Source organism: Pongo pygmaeus, chromosome 12, assembly GCF_028885625.2.
Source record: "Pongo pygmaeus isolate AG05252 chromosome 12, NHGRI_mPonPyg2-v2.0_pri, whole genome shotgun sequence".
NCBI lineage: Eukaryota > Metazoa > Chordata > Mammalia > Primates > Hominidae > Pongo > Pongo pygmaeus.
Genome location: NC_072385.2, coordinates 78966701 through 78988072, shown reverse-complemented (window position 1 = coordinate 78988072; position 21372 = coordinate 78966701). Strand labels below are relative to the sequence as shown.

General features: G+C 43.9%; 1 protein-coding gene across 10 annotated transcripts in view; it reads left to right on the top strand.

Annotated features, from left to right (window-relative positions):
* The window catches only part of SPTBN1 (spectrin beta, non-erythrocytic 1), a 212620-nt gene that overhangs the window by 129072 nt on the left and 62176 nt on the right, over positions 1–21372 (top strand). For all 10 annotated transcript variants that reach the window (XM_054476597.2, XM_063648736.1, XM_054476599.2 and 7 more), the window contains one exon: positions 12907–13058. In XM_054476597.2, coding sequence (XP_054332572.1) covers positions 12907–13058 — 152 coding nt within the window. The remainder of the gene's footprint in view (positions 1–12906; positions 13059–21372) is intronic.

The following is a 21372-nucleotide window of genomic DNA, read 5'->3' as shown; positions in this document are numbered from 1 at the left end:
CCAAGTGTGGTTTGGAGACGACTTTACCCCACTCCTCCCGAAACACACATTGGTAGTCCGTGGCTTACTTGCATAGACAACTGTGATTGTGGAGTTTGGCACTGGAATTGAGACAGTCGTATTTAATTTATCAATCTGTCGTTTCAACCTTGAACGTTTCTACAATGGGTTATGGTCACTGGCCAAAAAGGGTTTAGGTGATTCATGTGTAATGTTCTTCAGAACAGAAGCCAATTTTTAAATCCTTTTGTATTTATGTTCATTTATTTTTAAATATAATTCCTCTTCTCATTAAGTGGAATCTTGTCATAATTCTATAGTTTCAAGTGATAACTTGGCATTGCTGTGGCTTTCTTTATTCCAAAATGCTAATCCTTTGCAGATAAATTTATACATGCTGTATAGCCTTATTTGGAGGACTTCTGTATCTTAGCTTATCTTAGATGGGAGCTTCCATAATTCATTCAGGGATTGATTATTTTAGTCAGTGCTATACTGTCCATGCACAGTAGACAGCTCTGTGTGGTGGCTTTAAGTCTTTGACGCCCCCTCTTTCTGGTCTTTGTGTCTTTCTGGTTTAAAAGAAAAAATATCCCTCAGACCTTAGCTTTTTGGATTCAATGAATTACTGTTAATTTTTACATCCTCATTAAATAGGAGAGCTGTCGGCAACTGTCACGAACGGCTGGAATTGGTACTGTTATCTTGCTGGCGACGTCAGCTTCTCTGGGCATCTGTGCAAAAACATTGAGGTAGAGCAGAATCCTCTTCTATCTTGAATGTCTGAAAATAATGTGACTGGTGTGTTTGAAAGAGTTCTATTTTTCCCTATTTGCCCTTAATTATTTTGGCCTTAAGAATTCCGGAAACCTGGAGTAGATTGAAAACCATAATAAGCAAGGGCCAGGGAGCATGTTATTTGATTTTTTAGTAAACTACCTCTGACTAGCTTACATGCCCCATAGAACATTAAGGCTGCTTTTTGTGTGTATTGCATGAAATAAGAAACATCACAAATTTGAATTCCCTCTCAATACCTCTGCTTAATCCAAGGCTCCTACAACAAAAGCCTACCTTTAGCCCTTGAAAATGAAGTAGAGGATTTTATCTTTACTGGTGAATTTGTGTGCCACATGGGAGACTGGTATAGAATGTAATATTTACTGCTTCTTTAATGTTGCTTAGGAAAAATATCACACAGACATCTCCCTCTTCCATATGTTGCAATTATACTACTTTCATAAAGTCTTGAGTGCGCCTGTTACGGTTGGTGCCCTTTAAAACATTCTTTTCTACTTAGTCTGTATTCGTGTTAACGTTCTGCCATTCTGTGTTAAGTTCTGCCGTTCTGTGTTAAGTTTAATAATTAAGTGTGTGGTATCTATTTAGTTCTAAGTTTTTCCTGACTTTTAAGGGCATTGCAAGTTACCCTCAGCCCACCTTGGATTGAAGTCCCCTTCCATGGAGGACTGGAGGAGAAGAGGTGATGGTGTATGAAGTGTCCATCAAAGTAAGAGCTGAAGAGCGTTCAGCTTGTGGGGAGGGCTGGGAAGTTGGAAGATCACGCCTCAAGCTGTTCCACCCTTCTCATCCTTTGAAGGTGAGGGTGCAGCCTTGAGGTCTAGCCTGTGGTGATTACCATAGTTTGTCCCTCCTGACAAATGGGGTGGCACACTGTCCATCCCGTAAGTGAAGGTAGCCAGATAAATAACCCCCTCCGCTGGGGAGTGGAAGGGGCCCCGAGTTCACCCTTTGACTGACCTGACATGTGGATATCACTTACCAGAAAATGCATGTGGCTACTGAGCATTAACCTGGCAACATATTCAATAGCAAAATTTAAAATAGTACCCAGTGTGGTGCCTTGTTCATAGCAAGCACTTAGTACCTATTTGCTAAGCTGATTTTGATTTGAAATGGAGTCTAACAAATGGGATGTGGGATCAACAGTATTATTATATTGAAATGTTTTAAACCAGGACATGCCAAACTTTTTCTATAAAGGACCAGATAATAACTGTTAGGCTTTGTGGGCCACATGGAGTCTCTATGGGGTATCATTAGCATCCTCCCCTTCCTCTTCCTCCTCCTTTTAGCCACCCTCTTAAAATGTAAAACCTGTGTATCTTCCAGGCAACATAAAAAGAGGCTACTGGCTGAAGTTTGCTGACTCCTATTTTAAATTAATCTTTTAACTCAATGTGAAGGAACTGACCAGACATGAATGGTTATAAGTTTTTTCTTCTTGTTTTGGGGAGGTAATGTCTTGTTTTCCTCAGGCAGTGTGGGATGGTGGTTGGAACTAAATAGATACCATCCCACACTCCCTGTATGGGATGGAGTGCCTCAGGTACTTGGGGGTTCTGTAGGGTTCAGATAAATGTGGGCTCTAATTCTGGGTGTTTATTTGCTAGCAGCATGCCCTCGGGGGGATCCCAAAACCAGTCTGTGCCTCAGCCACCTCAGTTAGTTAGAAATAACAGGCTGTAATGAAGGAGGGAAAGTGAGTGAAGATCCTAACACAGCATCACTAGCGCACAGCTGGGCTTATTTCAGCCTTTGCCCTAACTGATCAGTCACCCTGGCTGCAGTTCCCATCCTGTAGAGACGGAGAGTAGCAGGTTAACGGGCTGAGGATACGACTTCCTGTATGTGAAAGCAATTTGGAAGCATGCTACCCATTTTTAGTCAAACACAGTGAACAGTTACTGAGAATTTTATCACAAGGTCCTAATTCTGTTTTTTTACATTTGCTTTTTCCTCCTGGTTTTGGCACCTTACACTATTGGTTTTTTTTGTTTTGTTTTTTAAAAAATATTTTTAACTTTTGTGGATACATAGTAGATGTATATATTTATGGGGTATGTAATATAGGTATGGGGTTTTAATATAGGTGTGCAGTGCTTCATAATCACATCATGGAGAATGAGATATCCATCCCCTCAAGCATTTATCTTTTGTATTACAAACAATCCAGTTATACTCTTAGTTATCTTTAAATGTACCATTAACTTATTATTGATTAGCGCTCATCTTAGAAGAGGTAGTTGTGTTACTTTGCCTCTTATTTTTGGAGAAAGCCCCCATCATAACCTCAGCTCCCTCCAGAGTCTTGGCTTCTTATGGATTGTGACTTTATGCAGCTCACGTTGACATACGACTGTGACAGAGGCAGGACCCTGGTGACAGAGCCTCATTTCTCAGTTATTGTGGGTCTCCTCTCAGAAGTTGTCCCTGCAGTGCCTTGGTCTCCACATTGGCAAACTGGGGTTGTGCCGCTCAGAAGAAAGGCCCTCTGGAAGCTGCAGGAGGGACTGCCCAGCGGATGCAACCTGTAGGTGCCAGGTCATAGAGAGCTCATGGTGGGTTTTGTAGTCGGCCCATCGGACAATTACTAGCAGACAATTGCATATTTGCTTCACGTGCGTTTAGAGCAAATATTTACATGTGTTTTGTCCATGAAGCAAGTTAAACAGTTAAGGAAACTATTTTAACTCAAATTCTATTTTTATACACATCAGCAAACATGAATTTAAAGCCTTCAGACTAGTCCGTCACAGGGAGGACTTCAGTCAAAAGATTAGTTTCCTTCCTCTTGCTGCCTCAAGATAACAGTTGGATTCTCTGTTATCAGTACAGCCAGCTGCCTGTTTCCGGCTTCCTGCTCTGTGTATTTTGCATGTTACTCATGGGAAATGATTTATTTATTTTTTCAAGCTAAGGCATATAGGGGGACTCCACCCTACCACTATTCATTTGTTTTGAGTTAGGATCCTTTTTTATTCTTTATTTTAAAACAGTTCAAGAATTGAACTTTAATATACAAATTGTTAAAGTTGCAATAAATTAAGTCTTGTGACAATTGACCTGATTGGGTCATGTTTAAATAATGTTGTAATATGTTACAATAATGTCCTAATCACACTGTTGTGTATTTTGCAACTTCACTTTACCGTACAGGTATGTGGTGGCAATTGCCCAGAGATAAAACAAGCAAACAAAAAACAGAATTTGTCAAACATTTTAAGTTGGCTCTGGACCCATTTTAGTCTGAATGACAGCACCACAAAATTGCATTTTTATCCGTATTTCAGACATTGAGGAAAAATTGCAAGAAGCAATTCACCTGTCAAATATTTTTAGTGCTATACAATGACAACATTTAACTGCTTAGGGCCTGTCTTTGTGATTTGAAATTTCCCTCCTCAACAATTTCAGTGAGACCACCACCAACAATAAGATTTATTGAGAACCTAGTTGTTGGACACTGGAGGTTTGCTGCCTCATTCAACAAATGTTTATTGTACACCTGCTTTATGTCAGGTATGTGCTAAAGCTCTAAACAGGAATAGGATTGGGCCTTTGCCTCTGAGCCAACTGCAAGTTAATTGAAGAGATAGGACACAAGATGTATAGTAAAAAGATGAGAGACCACATCCCATCAAGTGATGACTGCTGACATCTGATAGGAGAAGGCCTCTTGGTAGAACTAATCTTGGCTGGATCTTAAAGGAAGGGTAAAAGAAAACTGCCTTCCAGGTTAGAAGAATGATAGAAGCCAAGATGGGAAAAAGCAGTGTGCAAGGTGAGAGTTCAGAGCATGAGAGTAAGACCTGTTAGGTTGGAACAAAAGACGGCGTGTCAGGGAAGTTCCCAGATGAAGCTGATGCCTTAGGAGAGCCTGTTTGGGACCTTTCAATGCCAGGTTCAGAGATTTGGACTGTCTTCTGGATAGCTGGAGTCCGTTGAAGGTTTTGGTGCAGTGCTGCAACTTTGAAAAACTGCTGTTTGAGGAAGATGGCTATGGTAGTGATGTTTAAGGTGGATTAGAATGCGGAGAGAGGCCCAAGGCAGGGGAGTTCAGTTGGGGTCTGAAACCACCCAAATTGTGGTGAGCTTTGTTCAAAACACGCAAAAATAGATTGTCAAAATTATTCTCTTAGCAACTGATCTTGTACTTCTTTGTAATGTCTTTTTGTTATTTTTTAACTTTTTATTTTGTATCCCCAGCTAGATTTCTAGTTCATTGAGGGTAAGAGACTTTATCTTAGACACAGAGTTTTAGGTGTACAGTATGCACTTTGTAATATTGGAGCTCACTAATACTCTCAATTTCAGATTAGTCAGCTAACACAGTATTATCGATTTAAATAGTGGGGATATGTTCATGGGATGATTGCTTCCTCCCCTTTTGATTTCTTTTTAGCTTCCATCCCTGTAATTCCTTTCTTTGTTACTTTGAACCCAAGTCTACACCTAACTTAACTATATGTCTGTGCAAAGCAAAAACTACACGATTGCTGTCTCTTACTTAGGGGGTAGGCCATTATCTTAGCACAATTGAAGAGCCTGATAGAAAATATTACTGGGTTATACCTGCAGGTTCAGACTACTTGAAAAGTAAAAGAAAGATTCCTTCTCCTAAGCCAGGTATAAATTCAGTCTTTAGGGGAACAATGAATAGGGTCTTTTGACAGTTCCTGATTCTATATTTCCCTTTTTTTCCATCTGGAGATGTTCCATGCCTTCAGGCTTTCCTTCATTCCTGGCTCCCATCCCTTTCCATAGCCAGAACTGTGGCATATGGTGAATATAGTTGTGTTTAGCACTCTGTGCTGAGGGTATTGCAGAAAGATGCCGTACAATCATTTCCATCATGCAATGCCCTTCTGCTCATCAAAGCTATTTCTGTATCCTCTAACTTGACTCACGCTGACACAGTGTTCATTTTTTCAGTTATAGCAAATTCTCCAGAGTAAATAAATATGGGGCTGGGTGCAGTGGCCCACACCTATAATTCACTTTGGGAGGCTAAGTTGGGAGGATCAGTTGAGACCAGGAGTTTGAGGTCAGCCTGGGCAATCTAATGAGACCCTATTTCTACAAAAAAAAAAATGAAAAAGCCAGGTGTGATGGTGCATGCCTGTAATCCTAGTTACTCTGGAGGTTGAGGTGGGAAGATTGCTTCAGCCCAGGAGTCCAAAGTTACAGTGAGCTGTGATCACACCACTGTACTCTAGCTGGGGTGACAGACTCCTTCTCTAATAAATTCATTGGTTAATTAATTTAAAAATATAAATTAAAAATTTATATAGACTCATTACAGCCTTTCAATATTTATCACAGTCATTCCCTAAAAAGAAAAGAAGTAGATGTTATGCTTCTAGAAGAGGATGATGGTGGAGAGGATATTCACAGCCCTTTTTTTTTTTAACCATTAAGCAAATGTGTTTCTCAGTTCTAAATACTTCATACTTTTTTTTTCTTTTTTCTTTTTTTTTTCTGAGACAGAGTTTCACTCCTGTTGCCCAGGCTGGAGTGCAATGGCGCCATCTTGGCTCACCGCAACCTCTGCCTCCCGGGTTCAAACGATTCTCCTGCCTCAGCCTCCCGAGTAGCTGGGATTACAGACATGCGCCACCACACCCAGCTAATTTTGTATTTTTAGTAGAGATGAAGGTTTCTCCATGTTAGTCAGGCTGGTCTCGAACTACTCCTGACCTCAGGTATTCTACCTGCCTTGGCCTCCCAAAGTGCTGGGGATTACAGGTGTGACCCAATGTGCCCAGCTACCTCATCCTTTTTTTCTAATACATCTTCTGAGAATTTCAAGTTGTTCATCAGAAACGAAACAACAAAAGATAGTGAATCTCAGTATATGACAGGAGAAGGTGTAGCTATGCATTTTAATCCCCCTTGCCTGACTGGAGTGGGAGAGAAAGAGCCGAGGACCTCACCACTACTGGCTGGTGACACTTAGCGGCCCTTAACCTCACTCAGCCTTGGGCTTTGCTAGAGATAACTCTAGCATCCCACCTACCTGATAGTTTGCTGTGAAGATCTAGTGAGCTTAGAGAAAGTATGAAGTGCCATTCAGATGCATGGCAATGCGGACACACCATCTTATAAAATTCCGTCTGGAGGAAGGAGCACCATACTAGGATTTCCCTTATAATTTACTCCTTCTGGGAATCAGAATCTGATGTAAATGTTGCCACTCACTTGAGGGTGGGTTTCTTGTCTCAGTAGTTCTCATTGACAGTAGTTAGCTAATTTACTTATATCTGAGCCTGTGGAACGAAAGGCTGAGCTGGTTGGGTCTTCACACTCAGAACCATTTCTGGTTCCTAGGTTCTCAGGGCTCCAAGATCATTTTGGTAGAATTTGTGGTCCTGAGAAGCTTATTTTGAGACCATTGTTAGGAGCCCTTCTTTGTGTCTCCCACCCCTGTCATGTCACAGAGACGGCCTCACCACGTTCCTCCCACGGAGGGCTGCTGATTCTTTTTGTCCTTTTTTCACTTTGTTTTCCACTTTCCTCCCTGGACTGCCAGAGCTGCAGCTGCCTCGAGTCCTGGGTTGTGTTGGTAGGTAAGTGATGTCCAGGCTGCCTAGAGGTGGGGTCCTCAGGCATGATCTTGAATCCCACTTGTACCACATTGAACAGCATTGCAAAGAGGGGATGGTGAGAAGTGTTTGAACCTGAAGGCCTTTACATGGAGAAGTGAGGAGACCTATTCTGCGTACTCTGAAGGTGGTGCAAGCCTTAGTGGGCCACAGAGACAGGTCTAATCTTGATGGAGACAGCATCCCAACAGATGGAGACTTAACCCAATAATGCAGCAGACCCTTTACAAAATAAGGACTTGCGTTAGTTAGGATGGTGAGATGGTGGGTGATTCTAAGTCTTGTATCATGGAAACACTTTTTTTTTTTTTTTTCGGAGACAGAGTCTTACACTGTCACCCAGGCTGGAGTGCAGTGGCATGATCTTGGCTCACTGCAACCTCCGCCTCCCAGGTTCAAGTAGTTCTCCTGCCTCAGCCTCCTGAGTAGCTGGGATTACAGGCGCGCGCCACCATGCCCGGCTAATTTTTGTATTTTTAGTAGAGACAGGGTTTCACCATGTTGGTCAGGCTGGTCTTGAACTCCTAACCTCATGATCCGCCCACCTCGGCCTCCCAAAGCTGGGATTATAGGCGTGAGCCACTGTGTCTGGCAGAAACACTTTTTTAAATGTTGTGCATGAGGCATTATTGCATAGTGAATGAGAACCCGGGCTCTGGAGCCAGCCTGCCTGGAGAGTTGCTAGCTCCTGCCTCATGGGGCAGTTGTGGGTATTATAAGTACAGTTAGCCCTCTGTATCTGCAGGTTCCTCATTTGTGGATTCAGCTGACAACAGAACGAAAATATTTGAAAAAAAAATTAAGAATACAATAGAATATAATACAAATAAGATGCAATATAGCAACTATTTACACAGTATTTACATTGTATTAGTTATAAATAATCTAGAGATGATCTAAAGTATACAGGAAGATGTATAGGCAAAGGTTATAGGCAAATACTATATACCATGTTATATAAGGGACTTGAGCATAAGGAGTTTGGTTTCTGAGGGAGGTCCTGGAACAAATTCCCCGTAGATAGTGGGATTAGATACTGAAGGACGACTGTGCCTGGGACATAATAAGTGCTCAGTGAATGCTATAATTATATTTTAATAAAAAAGAAAAAAACAAGTCATTTTCTTTCCATACAACTATTAAACAACCTTCTGCCACACACATAATTTCCTCTTATTCTGGGATTTTTAAATAGCTGGCCCAGGTGTTGAAGAAGGGATTTTTTGAAAGAAAAGTGACTTATGTAACTTCTAAGTCTTGTTCAGTCCTGAGATTTTACGATTCCATGACCCTCTGGTAAGTTTCTTTTTTTTTTTTTTTTTTTGAGACAGAGTTTTGCTCTTGTTGCCAAGGCTGGAGTGCAATGGCACAATCTCGGCTCACTGCAACCTTTTTCTCCTGGGTTCAAGTGATTCTCCTGCCTCAGTCTCACAAGTAGCTGGGATTAGAGGCATGTGTCACCACACCTGGCTAATTTTGTATTTTTAGTAGAGACGGAGTTTCACCATGTTGGTCAGGCTGGTCTCAAACTCCTGACCTCAGGAGATCCACGTCTCAGCCTCCCAAAGTGCTGGGATTACAGGCGTGAGCCACTGCACCTGGCCAATTTCTTAAATGATTTGAATTAATGAGACTATTTCTTTGCTGGAGAAAAGAAGGAACTAATTTAGAGCAGTTACAACACTCTGGGCACTTTGATGTGCACTTTACCTCCTCTTGTTTGGTGCTGGGCAGTCTTTAGATGAGTCCTTATAATATGTAAGCTTAGTAAACTGCGGGAGGGTAGGGGGCAAATATAGCTAAGAGATACCCCCAGAGGGCAGGGACACAGAAATGCTTGTTCCTTGGAGGCACCACTTACCAAGTTTGGGGCAGGGCTGGTTGGGAACCTCCTCAAAGGTTAAGCTGTATCAGCTTCTTGGGGAGAACTTGATAACAGCAATACAAGGCCCAGAAAAGGTAAATGGAGAATGGAAATGGTGTGAGGCGCAGAAGTGCCCACCTCACATCGCCCAGACCCAGCCCGCCCCGGCTCCCTGCTGCTGGTACTGCTGCTCCTCTGCCTTGCAAAGGGCGTGCCCTTGGTGGCGTGAGTGGGCCTGAAGGCAGGGCATTTCTGCTGCCTTCGAGCTGACCTGCAGGTCATCAAAGAGAATGATGAAAGAATAGCAACCCACCTTGGAGGGGTGCTCTCTGGGGAGTGTCTTCCAAGATTTCTCAACCTAGCACTGCTGATATTTTGGGCCGGATAATTCTTTGTTGTGGGAGCCATCCTGTGTACTGTAGGATGTTAAGCAGCATCCTGGGCCTCTACCCTCTAAATGCCAGTAGCGTCTACCCGTGAATCGTGACCATCAACACTGTATGTAGACATTGCCAAACTGCTGAATGTGCCGAGGAATCAAAATTGCCCCTGCTGGAGAACCTTGGGTCTAAATAACCAAACCAGTATGGAGCTTGTAAGTGCTACCTTTTTGTATCACCACTGTTGCTTCATGCTCATAGGGCTGGAAGTCGGCTCACTGCCCTCTGCTGCCTCAACACCTTCTCACGCAGCTAGCCCCAGTCGCAGCAGCTTGAGCTTGGAAGCACTCCTGGATTGCCTTTCATCGTCCGTGCCAAGGGCCTCCTGCTCCTCCTCAGACTGTCTGGCCCATCTCCCCAAGCCTTGCTGGGTGGGGAGTGCAGGGGTGATGTCATTGTGCCTTCCCAACATGGGTGGAACAAAGGAGGGAGTCCCCAAGGACCCACAGCCTGATCCTCTACTGAGCCACCGAATAGATTTCTTTTCCCTTCTGTCTCCCTCCTTTCCGGCTTCATAAGCATTTGCTGTTCACCAAGTGCTCCATTGTAAGAGGACACGCTAGTTGACTGGGGCTTTGTGTGTCTCTGTTGTGTCTGTTTCCTGCCCCTCGTGTATTATGAGGGTGTTGATTCTGGTCTGGTCCCTGGATGGAATCTTCTGTGTCTTTTCCAATGTGAGGGTGTGAACCGGAGGAACTTAGACCCTGCGTGATTTTTCCAGCACTCTTGCACTTCCTGGAGCCTGCTCCTGACTCTGTGAGGAGAGTTAGAAGGGAGGGGAACAGGAAGAGAGGGCAGGAACACAAGAGCTTGTTTTTTTATTTTTGACATCTCTTCCTCCTCTTCTTTCCTCCCACCTACTTTGAGTTTCTAAGAACCATGGTAGCCCTGGGGAGCCCTCCCGGCACAGATCTCAGTCTGTTTCAGCTCTTTTCTCTGCACCCACCCATGACCTCTCCATTTGCCTCTCTGTAGGGAGGAGGGTTGGGATTGGGCTGTAACTCTTTAGGACAGGGCACTAAGGAAGTGTATTGACTGTTGTTTCTGGGAAATCCTCAGAGTTTCCTTGTAAAAGAACCTGTTAATTCAAAACCTGAAAGAAGTCTGGGTGCTCCTTTAGTGAGAGATTCACCCAAAAGAGTGACAATTGGCTGAGGAACACATTGTGTGCTTGTTTATTTAGAAATATTTTAATCCAAGCAGGTTTTCATTTTGATCTTGCTCCCTTGCTTCATTAAAGACATTTTCTGACTTCAGTATAACGCATAAAGGATTTTATAATTCACAAAAAAAATTGTTAACCCTAAATACATATAAACTAGGAGTTACTTGCCTCCTTGATAAGAGGCCATCTGTGAAATGCACCTTACATATTCTGCTCTAGACCTGCTCTTTCAGAACGGCCAAGCTTAGCCCCAGAATTACAGCTCCTGAGTCACTGTAGTAAAGTTGCCATCCATCACAATGATTGCGTGATCAATAAGCATGTGGTCTTTTCTGTGGGACCTGTCATGATGTTATTGGTGCAGGTCCTTCTCCACTGCAGCCTGCCCCTTACTGTCTTTTTCTCCTTCCCCTAATCCTGTCCTTTTTGATCCTGTGTTTCTGGTTGGCCTTTGTCCCTGGGGAAGGGCCCTCCTTCTGTCTGGATGGGTAGTTCCTTTTTGGGAAAGGCAGGACCTCAAGGAGCCGCTGACTGTAGCAGGTGGCCGGGGATCTTGGCAGGTGCCCCAGCTGACTCTCCTGCCAGGTCGGCAGCTGTAAAACCTCAACCAATGTCATCTCTGCCTCATTCCCTCCCTGTGGTGGGTGGTGGAGTGAGTTCAGCAAAGCCTTCAGACAGACCTTCCCAGGGTGTTGGGCTGTTTGCTGTCCTTCTGGCCAACCTGAGAACCCAGTACTCTCAGGCCACTGGGCACATGCCTTATTAGCAAGGGTGGCTTTTTAGTTGTTACCCCCACCCAGTGGTTTTGAAATACATACCAAATTGTTGAGCTATCTGCTTTTTTTTTTTTTTTTTTGTAGATTCATGTGTAATTATTTTTGTGTTTTGGGTTTGCACTAGGAGTAGGTCTTAGATTCTTGGCATAAATTCATGCTGGTGGAACTGGATATAGGGTATGTAACATAGAGAACAGAGTCAGGGAGTAAGAGTGGGTGGGTCCAGGGTACATTCTGTGGATGTCTGTCGAAGGTCTTCAGCAACCTATGTTTAGAACATTCTGCAGAGGCAAGAAGTTTGAAAGCCTATTTGCATGGTATGTGAAGGCCAGTTCTGTCTAGAGTTTTATACCTTAAATTGGACAGAATTTGATTACTGAGCTTTGAAAAACCTTTAACACTGTTTCGTGGATGACTTTAATATACAGCAATCACGCTTTAGACCATAAATCAGCAGTTGCCTTTTCAGCGAAGGATCACAGTATGGAGATTATATTTTTCTTCTCCTTTTATAGAAGAGAACATTGAATCCTGTGTTGAATCACATTTTTGTTGAAACCTTGGGCCCAGACCCTGCTTTCCCGATGCTTGCAATGTCGTTGCACTCTACCATGTTGCTTGCCATTTTCTTTGTTGTTCGTGGTGTGTGTGACTGAGCAGGTGAAGGGGGTCATTGCAAATCAAGGTCATGAGTTAATTTATCTTGTCCAGTGTTGCCCAATCTTTTGTAGATGAGGGAAGCAGTTTTCTGCTGTCTCATGAGATTTCCTACCCTACACCCTTTAATATACTCACCTTTTGGAGGAATAATAGCTGTAACATGTACGTAGGAAGCTTTACCAGTCAAGTATTATGGTACAGGGGAGGACTGCAAAGGACACTGTTGTCATCTGCATCCTGCTGCCTCTTCAGCAGGGATGGGAGAAAAGAAAGGGGAGCAAAGGATGTTCTGCTGGCAGTGTGCCTGGGCGCTCACATGTTTAAGGACTGGACAGTTCCTACACAGATGCTCCTTGACTTATGAGATTATATCCCAATAAACCCATCGTAAAGTCAAAAAATTGTAAGTTGAACCATCAGTAATCAGTGTTCTTTCTCAAAGACATGACTGCAGTTAAGGGGCGCTAAGTAGAGGTGTCCTTGGAGGTCAGTTTTGCTGACCTTCCTCTGGCTGGGGTCTTGTGGCCCTACTAGCATGTGCCTGCTCCTGCCAGTGCTGTGGTCAATGGTAAAACAAGTTCTTCTCTGCTTGCAGATGAGCGTGAAGCCGTGCAGAAGAAGACCTTCACCAAGTGGGTCAATTCCCACCTTGCCCGAGTGTCCTGCCGGATCACAGACCTGTACACTGACCTTCGAGATGGACGGATGCTCATCAAGCTGCTGGAGGTCCTCTCTGGAGAGAGGCTGGTGAGTAGGGACCTTAGGAAGTGCCGTGCATTGTAGGTGGGAAAATGTTTTTGAAAAATCAAGTGTGACTTGTCTCCTGTTGAATTCTGCAGTTAATGATTGATAGTTTTGAGGAGAATCTTGAGAAGTGAGTTGAGCGCTTCAGGGAAAGCCTTAGTGTCACATTCTGAGCGTGGATGATGTTCTTGAGCTGTAATAAAGCCGCTTTGTTCTGGTAATTTGCAAGGTTGCCACCTTTGGTCAGAAAGAACTTGGCTGGGGTTCCTGTTAAACAGGGCATGGTGCTGGAATTTGAAGGGCGAGGCTTGGGCACTGGCTTCTGGATGAACCTGTGTCCCACATGGGATGATGGAATGTTTTCTAAATTTGCGTCTTTCTGGTTGTCTAGAAAATCTGAGCTGCCATCTTAAGGTGGCAAGCATTGAATTCAGTGGCCACTGATGTTTTCTTCCCTGCACGCTTTTTGTTTTGGGAGTGGAGGGAGAAGCTGGTGTTTTGTCATCTCCTTGGGAAAGGAGCTTCTGATGAATTCACCCTGCCTTTTCAGACAGGAAAGTTGTCAGCCTGCAGTGAAAATTGTATCCCCAGTCTGTTTCCCAGAGCTGCTGCGGCCCTCTCTGATGTGACTCTTGTTTATGCACCTTATACCAAAGAAGCTTAAAGCAGTCGCTGTGACTGATCCAACAGGTTTTGTCTCGCCTTGGTTTGAAAATAGTTGCTGTATCCTCCCAGAGCACATGTAGTGCCATAGGTGGAGGTGGGGCCGAGCCAGAAGCCAACGCCCAGGATGGAGACCACATCTGCACTGACATCACCAGGAAAATATGATGCTGGCGGTTGGCAGGGCTGCCAGAAAGCCTTATTTTTAGCTTGATGTCCACCCTGTAGCTTGCCAGCCGCAGTGGGCCTGTGTGCAGACCAGCCCCACACCTCTGACCGCAGGCAGGGCTCTAAGGTTGGCCCTTGTCCTATTTGTTATCAGCCCAGAGACAGACTGCCTCTTTGAGTCTGGGTTAAAATGGAGCCAGAAAAGTATTCTCTTCCCTGCCCTTCAGTTCAAGAACAGGGATCTCCAGAAGATAGTGAAGCCCTGTCTTCTCTGTAGTGAGTTTCATCCATGCCCTTTGTTCCAGAGCATGTAGGTCTTGTGGCCTCATTTTCTGTGAGGGTTTGTCGGTCACACTAGACAAACTAGACAAATAAAGGAGACCCCTGCTCAAAACCATGACGGCTATAAGAAGGCAGTTGATTTGTGGTGTGGGGGTGAGGGAGTGGACCCACATGGGGAGTTTGAACAGGCCATTTATTGCATTTTGATTTGTTTTTCCAAAGTGAGTCTTCTTTGAGAGCCTAGACTAGAATCATTGTGATATGCAGCTTTAAATATAATTTTTATAACCAGACTTCCTTTCTCTACCTCTCAACCTTTTTTTGTTTCTTAGTGTTTAACCTAGTATGATTATTTATTGATTTTTTTTTTTTTTTTTTTTTTGGTGGAGTGGGGGAATGGTGTTTTGAAAGTAGCTTAAAAAAAAAATCATTAAAGGTCACATGGATAGGAATTAGTCTGAACATTTATTTTTGTGTTTTTTTTTTTAATTTATTTTTGTTCCAATAGGGTCCAATCTTCTAGGCTGTAGGAAGTAAATTTTTCGCCTTTAAAGACCCATAATTATTTTATACCAAGAAGATTGTGTCCTTGATAATGTCCACATAATAAATGGGATCAGGCCCATTGCCGTTTATTCTGAACAGGGCAAGAAAATTATAAGTAGGGAGAAAAACCAGTAAAGCATAATTCTTAGATGTGTGTGAATATCTCCCACTCCTCTCCTTATTTGTTAGCAATAAGTTTTTTTGTGGCAACCCAGAGACCTAGGAGAGTAAGGATGAAGAAGATGGTACAGTGGCTACCATCTCCAACCTCTTAGGCAGTCGGTATCAGTAGTTTTACAGAACTTTGTAAAGCCCCTAGTGCCTTCATTTGTATTACCCATTCTTCACAGCCGTCCTGGATTATATAGGTTGGCCAGTCTAATTTTCTTATTCCAAAAATAAAGATACCATAGATAGAGTGCTCTAAAGCTCTTGTTCATCTGGGCTGGAGATTTTAAGTCTCTTTGGCCTCGTAGTCTGTTTGGTTCATGGAACTTCCTGGAAAGGAAACACACCACACACTGCCTTTGGCTGTGGAGGTTGCCAAGGCCTCAAGTTAAAGATCCTCCCTGCAGAAGACCTCCATGAGAGCTTGCCCCAAAGGTTCCTTGCATATTCGGATTCCAGAACTAATGAGGTGGTTAGAGCTTCCAGGCCTGGGTAAATGAATGTCCCCAGCTAAGTGTGTCATCAGATAACATTAGCTGGGCTTTCTGCACCAGTGGTCCAAAACCCTGGGTAACATAAACATTTGCACTCTGTCTAGAGCCCAGTCTTTGTCAGCCAGCATTTTAGCCCCAGCACTTAACCACCAGCTTGGCAATAGCTAGCAGATAAATGTTTGAGGGACTAGGTGATTCAATTTACTTTATTAATAGATTCTTAGAGCCAGTTCCTTTACAGAGGAGGAAATTTGTGAATGTGTGCATGTGTGTTTTCTGAGTAAAGTTCAAAGAAACATTAGTTTAATGACCCAGACAATTCCACCCTCCACCCCACCCTGGATTTTGGCTCAATAATATTTGAGTTAAATATGAGCAAGTTTCATGCAGGCATTTGGGAACTTGATTTTGAACTACTCAGCAACATCACAAGGCAGAGATCTCTGGTCCTGGCCTGGTTATGATCTGTGTCCAGAAGTGTCTGCTCCCTCTCGGCCTCAGGTGTATCAGCTCATAGAGCAGTGAGAAGGCTGAGAGGTGGGCCAGGAAGCTTCTGCTAGTCAGGATTAGATTGATTAGAAATAAAACTATTATTTTCTCATTTCTTATTCTGAATTCACTGTAGTCTATAACTCTCCGTAAAGGTCTCACTTGAAAAATCCCTTAAAAATACAGACCCACCCTTTACTTTAGCATTGGATTGGCAGATAAAAGTGTGAGCACAGAACCTGTGCTGGCCACTAGTAATTAGACCTAGATCTCAGGACCAGGCTAGAATGAGGCTTGAGGGGTGATGGTTTGTCCTGTAGCAGCGTTGACATGTGGAGAGAGAGGAGCCCCTGGCATATGATAGGCCTGCACTTCGGTGGTAATCTTCTGCCCACAGCTCATAATCCACTTTAGACGCTCCCCATTGCCTGCCATCTCCCTTCATGGGCGTCTGCAGTGAAGAATGGTTCTCACTATGGTGGCCAGTTTTTTGCCTTGCTCCTGGCCACACTAAGCCCTCGCCTCTGACCGAGATAGAGTGAGGCTTTCCAAACACCTCTGCCCTCCCCCAAACCCCACCAAGTCAGTTATCACTGGTTTTTGCTTCCCTGTTGTTTCCTGATGTTGTGTATTCTGTCTTCTTACTCCATCAATCAGTCTCTGAGAAAGCAACAGAAAAGAGTGTGCGTGTGCATGTGTGTGTGTGTGTGTGTGTGTGTGTGTGTTGCCACCATTAATTTCAAAACAGGCTGAGCTAGGTGGAGACGATAGATTTAACATGAGATTTGTTAAGCCTTAAATCCCACGTTGAACTGCTCTGAGTTTTTTCGTAAAGCCTTTGTTAAGAGAACCATACTGGTACATATTGTTTATTGAAACAGTGTTTGTGGACTGGCCATGGAACCTCACTGGGGTTTTTTAAAAACGTCATTTGTATGGGAGAATTTACTTTTTGTTTTAAACAACCAGCCACAGAACTCCTCCATTAAATGTGGGTCTAATCACATAAACTTGAAAAATGAACTAAGAGTCCTAAGTGCCACATGACAAAGTGCCGGATGAATGGCCCCAGAGCCCTAGAGTTCAGAAGGGGAAATGAGCCCTCTGGACGGGATGTCAAGAAACCTTAGTAGGGGGGTAGGGTGTGTGTAGGGTTCCAGCTGGGTCCAGGAGAAGAGCTTCACAGGCCGGGCAGCCAGAGTGTGAAAGCTCATAGCTTGGACTAAGTGAAGAGAGCATTTGGAGGTAGCAGGCATCAGGGACTGGTGCAGGGCAAGTTTCCCAGCTAAACTGGAGGGGTTTTTTTGAAAGGAGTGGTGATGGTAACTTCCCTATCACTTGTGTTTACAGAGTACTCTCCTACTCTTTTCTCATTCAGTTCTTACAGTCTAATAAAGTGGGCAACCTCTGCTTTACAGAAAACAGTTACCAGTGACTTGCCAAGGCCAGTGCCGCTAGTAGGCGATATGGTGTGGACTGCAGCCCACCCTGCTGATTCTTGAGCGCCTCCTTTCCCACGGAGCCCTGAGGAGTGGGTCCCAGCTGGGAACAAGACAGGCAGGAAGTCATGGGACACAGTGCGGTGTTCCCCGATTAATTCTAATTGGGCCAAAATAACTAATACTCCTCTGAAAGCTCAAGTTTCATGTGTTGGGAGGAGTTTGGGGACTAGTGTGAAGTGAGTTTGGCTTTGTAGCATATTAGAAGAAATTTTGGAATTAGTGCTTCCCATCCTACCCTGTGTATTCAGTAGAGGCCTTTGTTTGTGAATGTGTATAGCAAAAATCTATGGTCAATTAAAAGAAAAAAAACATAAGCAAGTGCCTGTCACACTGATTTGCTGAGATCAGTGTCTTCTATATTTCCTCTTCACCTGAACAAGAGATCGGCAGGCACTGTAGACTTCAGCTTTGGTGCTAGTGAGTCCTCTGTCCTGCAACACCCTGTAGATTGTTATCATACAGCTGTAAGTGACTTTAGTGACCACCAAGTTAAATCCCCTCACTTGGTAGATAAACGGTAAATCAGGGAAAATAAGTGACCAGCAAGGCCACCCAGCTGGGTTATGGCAGATCTCGGCCTCATTGGCCTCTTTCAATGCCTGGGGCTGTGCTCTGCCCAGCACCACAACCCTTGATAGTTGTCACTCCAGGTAGCTGCAGGGTTTCTTTGGACACTTATAGAGAAAGAAGGGGTGGGGAGTACAGGGTGGGACAGGGCATCACAGCACCCCAGAGACCTCCCAAAACACCCTGCCAGAAACCTTCCCTTGTATCTTCCTCTCCTATTAAAAAAAGAGGCCAAATCAGCTCTCAGAAGCTTTTTTTTTTTTTCTTTCTTTCTTTTCCTCTCCATCTCTGGAGTGACAAAACCTTTGCCATTGTAATTACTCCATAGTTCTGCAAATCCTGATGCCTTGCAGAGTGTAAATGACCCAAACTCAAGGCTGGGCGGGCAGGTGGGGCAGAGCCAGTGCCCCAGAAGGGATCACCCAGCAACCTTCCTCTCTAAGGGTTTTTGGTCCATGCGGAGGCATTTGCCCAAGGCCATACTGCTTCTTAAGCAGGGCCTGGACTGGACTCTAATAAGCAATTAGAATTATGTTGTCAGATCCTAGAGATGTTTATGTAGCCCCTTAAGTTTCTTCTCCTCTTTTAGAGCGAGAAAGAAGATGGGCCTGGGATGGAGATATGGCTGGTAAAGGTTTGGGACTAGACGGGACCTTGGCAGGGGGAAACAGGAAAAGTGCCTGTGAAAAAACACAGGAATCCACGGACTGTAGTGTAAGGGGAAGGGAAGCTTCTTAAAATGATTTAAAGGAGGATCAGTAAAAATAGGCATTTCCTAAGAGGAACTGCTCTCTGCCTGTGCAGCCCCCGATAGTCACAGGAGTCTGGTATCGACCCTCATCCCCACGTTAAGGGCGTTTCAGACTTTCCTGTCAGAAGTGACACAGGACAGAAGTGCACATGTTGCTGTAGGGACGGAAGCATGCCGCACTAGAGAATCCGATGGCCAATAATGGAGGCAAGACAGAGGACGCTCCTTTCCTTTGCAGAATTAGCCACTCTTGGGGCAGGCTTCAGAAAGTGTTTACTGCTGAAAGGCGCACCCTCCCTCTGCTCCATTGTGTTTAATTCTCTATTGTTACCTCTTCTTCCTTTTGAGAAGATGAAGTTGGGCAATATAAAAATAGCTCTTTAAAAAAATGAAAACCAGCCACCAGATGGGAACCGAGTTCCTCACTTCCTTTCACATGGAAGCATGTACCCCTCTCCCTGTATTCTGGGTTTTTCCTGTAGTGTAAAGAGGACGAGCTTTAAGTCCTGGTTCACCACCTCCTAACTAGCTGGTAGATTGCTTCATCTCTCTGAGCCACTGTGTCTTCATGTATAAAATGACAGGAATAGTAATTATTATAATGCAGAGTTACTGTGAGGATTAGATGTGATCACAGCTGTCAACTACCTGGCAGGGAGAGGTGAACACACAGTAGTTGCTCAATAAATGGCAGCTAAGAATTTTTAGATCTTGGGAACTTTGAAGTTTGTATGACCAACATTGTTTCTATGGAGAGCTCTGTGAGATCATGATCACCTGTTGAAATTAATTTCTTGTAATTACTGCTTCCTAAACTTGCTCAGGTATTGTGCCTTAAAACATGTGAGAAGCCCACTCTGAAGCAGATAGAACACACGTTGTGGGAGTATGTGGTGTACTTGAGTTTTAGTCTCAATTCCCACTCCCCTCGTATTGTACCACCAGGGGGTCATCTCACCTTGCTGTATCTTGTTTATTCTTGTTACTCTGTGGCTTGCTGGTTTTTGAGTTGTATCCAGGTCTGGAATGAACCATCCCTTAGTTCATCTGGCACAGCCATTTGCCATCAGCATGGGATCCCTGTAATGTGGCATTGAACTTCTTCAACCTGCGTGAATGTGTTTCGGCCCCATCACCACCCTCCCCCTCCCACACCCTGGACCCCATGTTCATGTGGAAGCACACACACATTCCATTGAGATTTTGTAGAGAGAGAATAGAGTTGTGGAATGTCTCATACATGTTTCCTGTTTGTGGAGAGGAGATTCTGAGAGGACCACTTTTTCTACTGCATTCATTTGAATGTAAGTCAGACAAGTGATTATTTGAGATCAAGCTTTCAGGATAAAGTCTGAAAGAACATTGGTTATGTCCTGCTGGTTGGAGCCTGGGAAGGTACCGACAGTCCCCATCTATTCATTATTCTCTTCCTTAACTTCTCATAATTCCATCCACACTGTCACCTCCCCCCTCTTGGAGGGGGACTTATGAGAATGGCTCCTGCAGTTAGAAGTTTCTGTCCCCCTTGATCTGCAGTTCCCATCATGAAGACACTTTCTTTGTGATGGAAACAGCACATGTAGGTGGACCACTCACTATCTCACTGCTCAGGTGCACGAACTGACAAGAAATGAGAGGAAAAGGCCCCTGAACAGCAAAAATGTCAGAAGCCCCTGCACCTTTCTTAGAGGCAGTTAATCCCCATCCCTCAAATTTGAACGGTTTTGAACCAGGGGCTTCGTTCAATCCAGAAACCACCTGGATATGAGAAGAAAAGGGGCTGCTGTGAATAGTCATGTTTCAGCATGAGAAATGACAGCTGATCCAAGAGACAAAAGGAAAAACTTAAAGAGCACACGTGAGAGCCATATGCAGAGTTCTGTGACTCCCGGCGGGGAGAGCTGCTCCACCCACCTCTTCTAGGGCGGCACTGATTACACAGGCATCCCTTTCTCGGATAGGAGCGTAATGGTGTCTGGGCCAGCTTTAGGAGGCTGACGGGTGTACCGTGGAAAGAGAGAGCACCAGTGTCACCTCAAACAGCACTTGCAGAATCAGAGTTACAGAATTTTAGATTAAGCCCACCCCTTTCTATTTTATATCTATTTTTTCCTACCTCATTAGACTGCTTGATTTTGATGCAACCTGGCATTGCACAAATAGCAAATTCTAGCATTTCCCACATACCCGAATTAAAATCATTTTGAAGTTTCTGAAGGCAAAATCCACCTCTTGTTTCTTTTTTTGGGGTAAGGAGGATATCACAATAATGTGAAAAGCTTAATGTTTGAAGACATTTCTTTTTCCATTGCTATTATGGTCAGGTTCTGCATCTGCAGATTTAACTGACCACAGGTAGAAAATATTGAAGGGGAAGAACAATGAAAAATAACAATACAGAAATAAACAATTATACAATTTTTTAAAAATACAGTATAACAACTATTTACATAGCATTTACATTGTATTAGTTACAAATAATATAGCCATGATTTAAAATATATGGGAGGCCAGGGGGGCTGGCTCATGCCTGTAATCCCAGCACTTTGGGAGGCCAAGGTGGGTGGATCATTTGAGATCAGGAGTTCAAGACCAGCTTGGCCAACATGGTGAAACGCCATCTCTACTAAAAATACAAAAATTAGCCAGGCATGGTGACTGGTGCCTATAACCCAGCTACTCGGGAG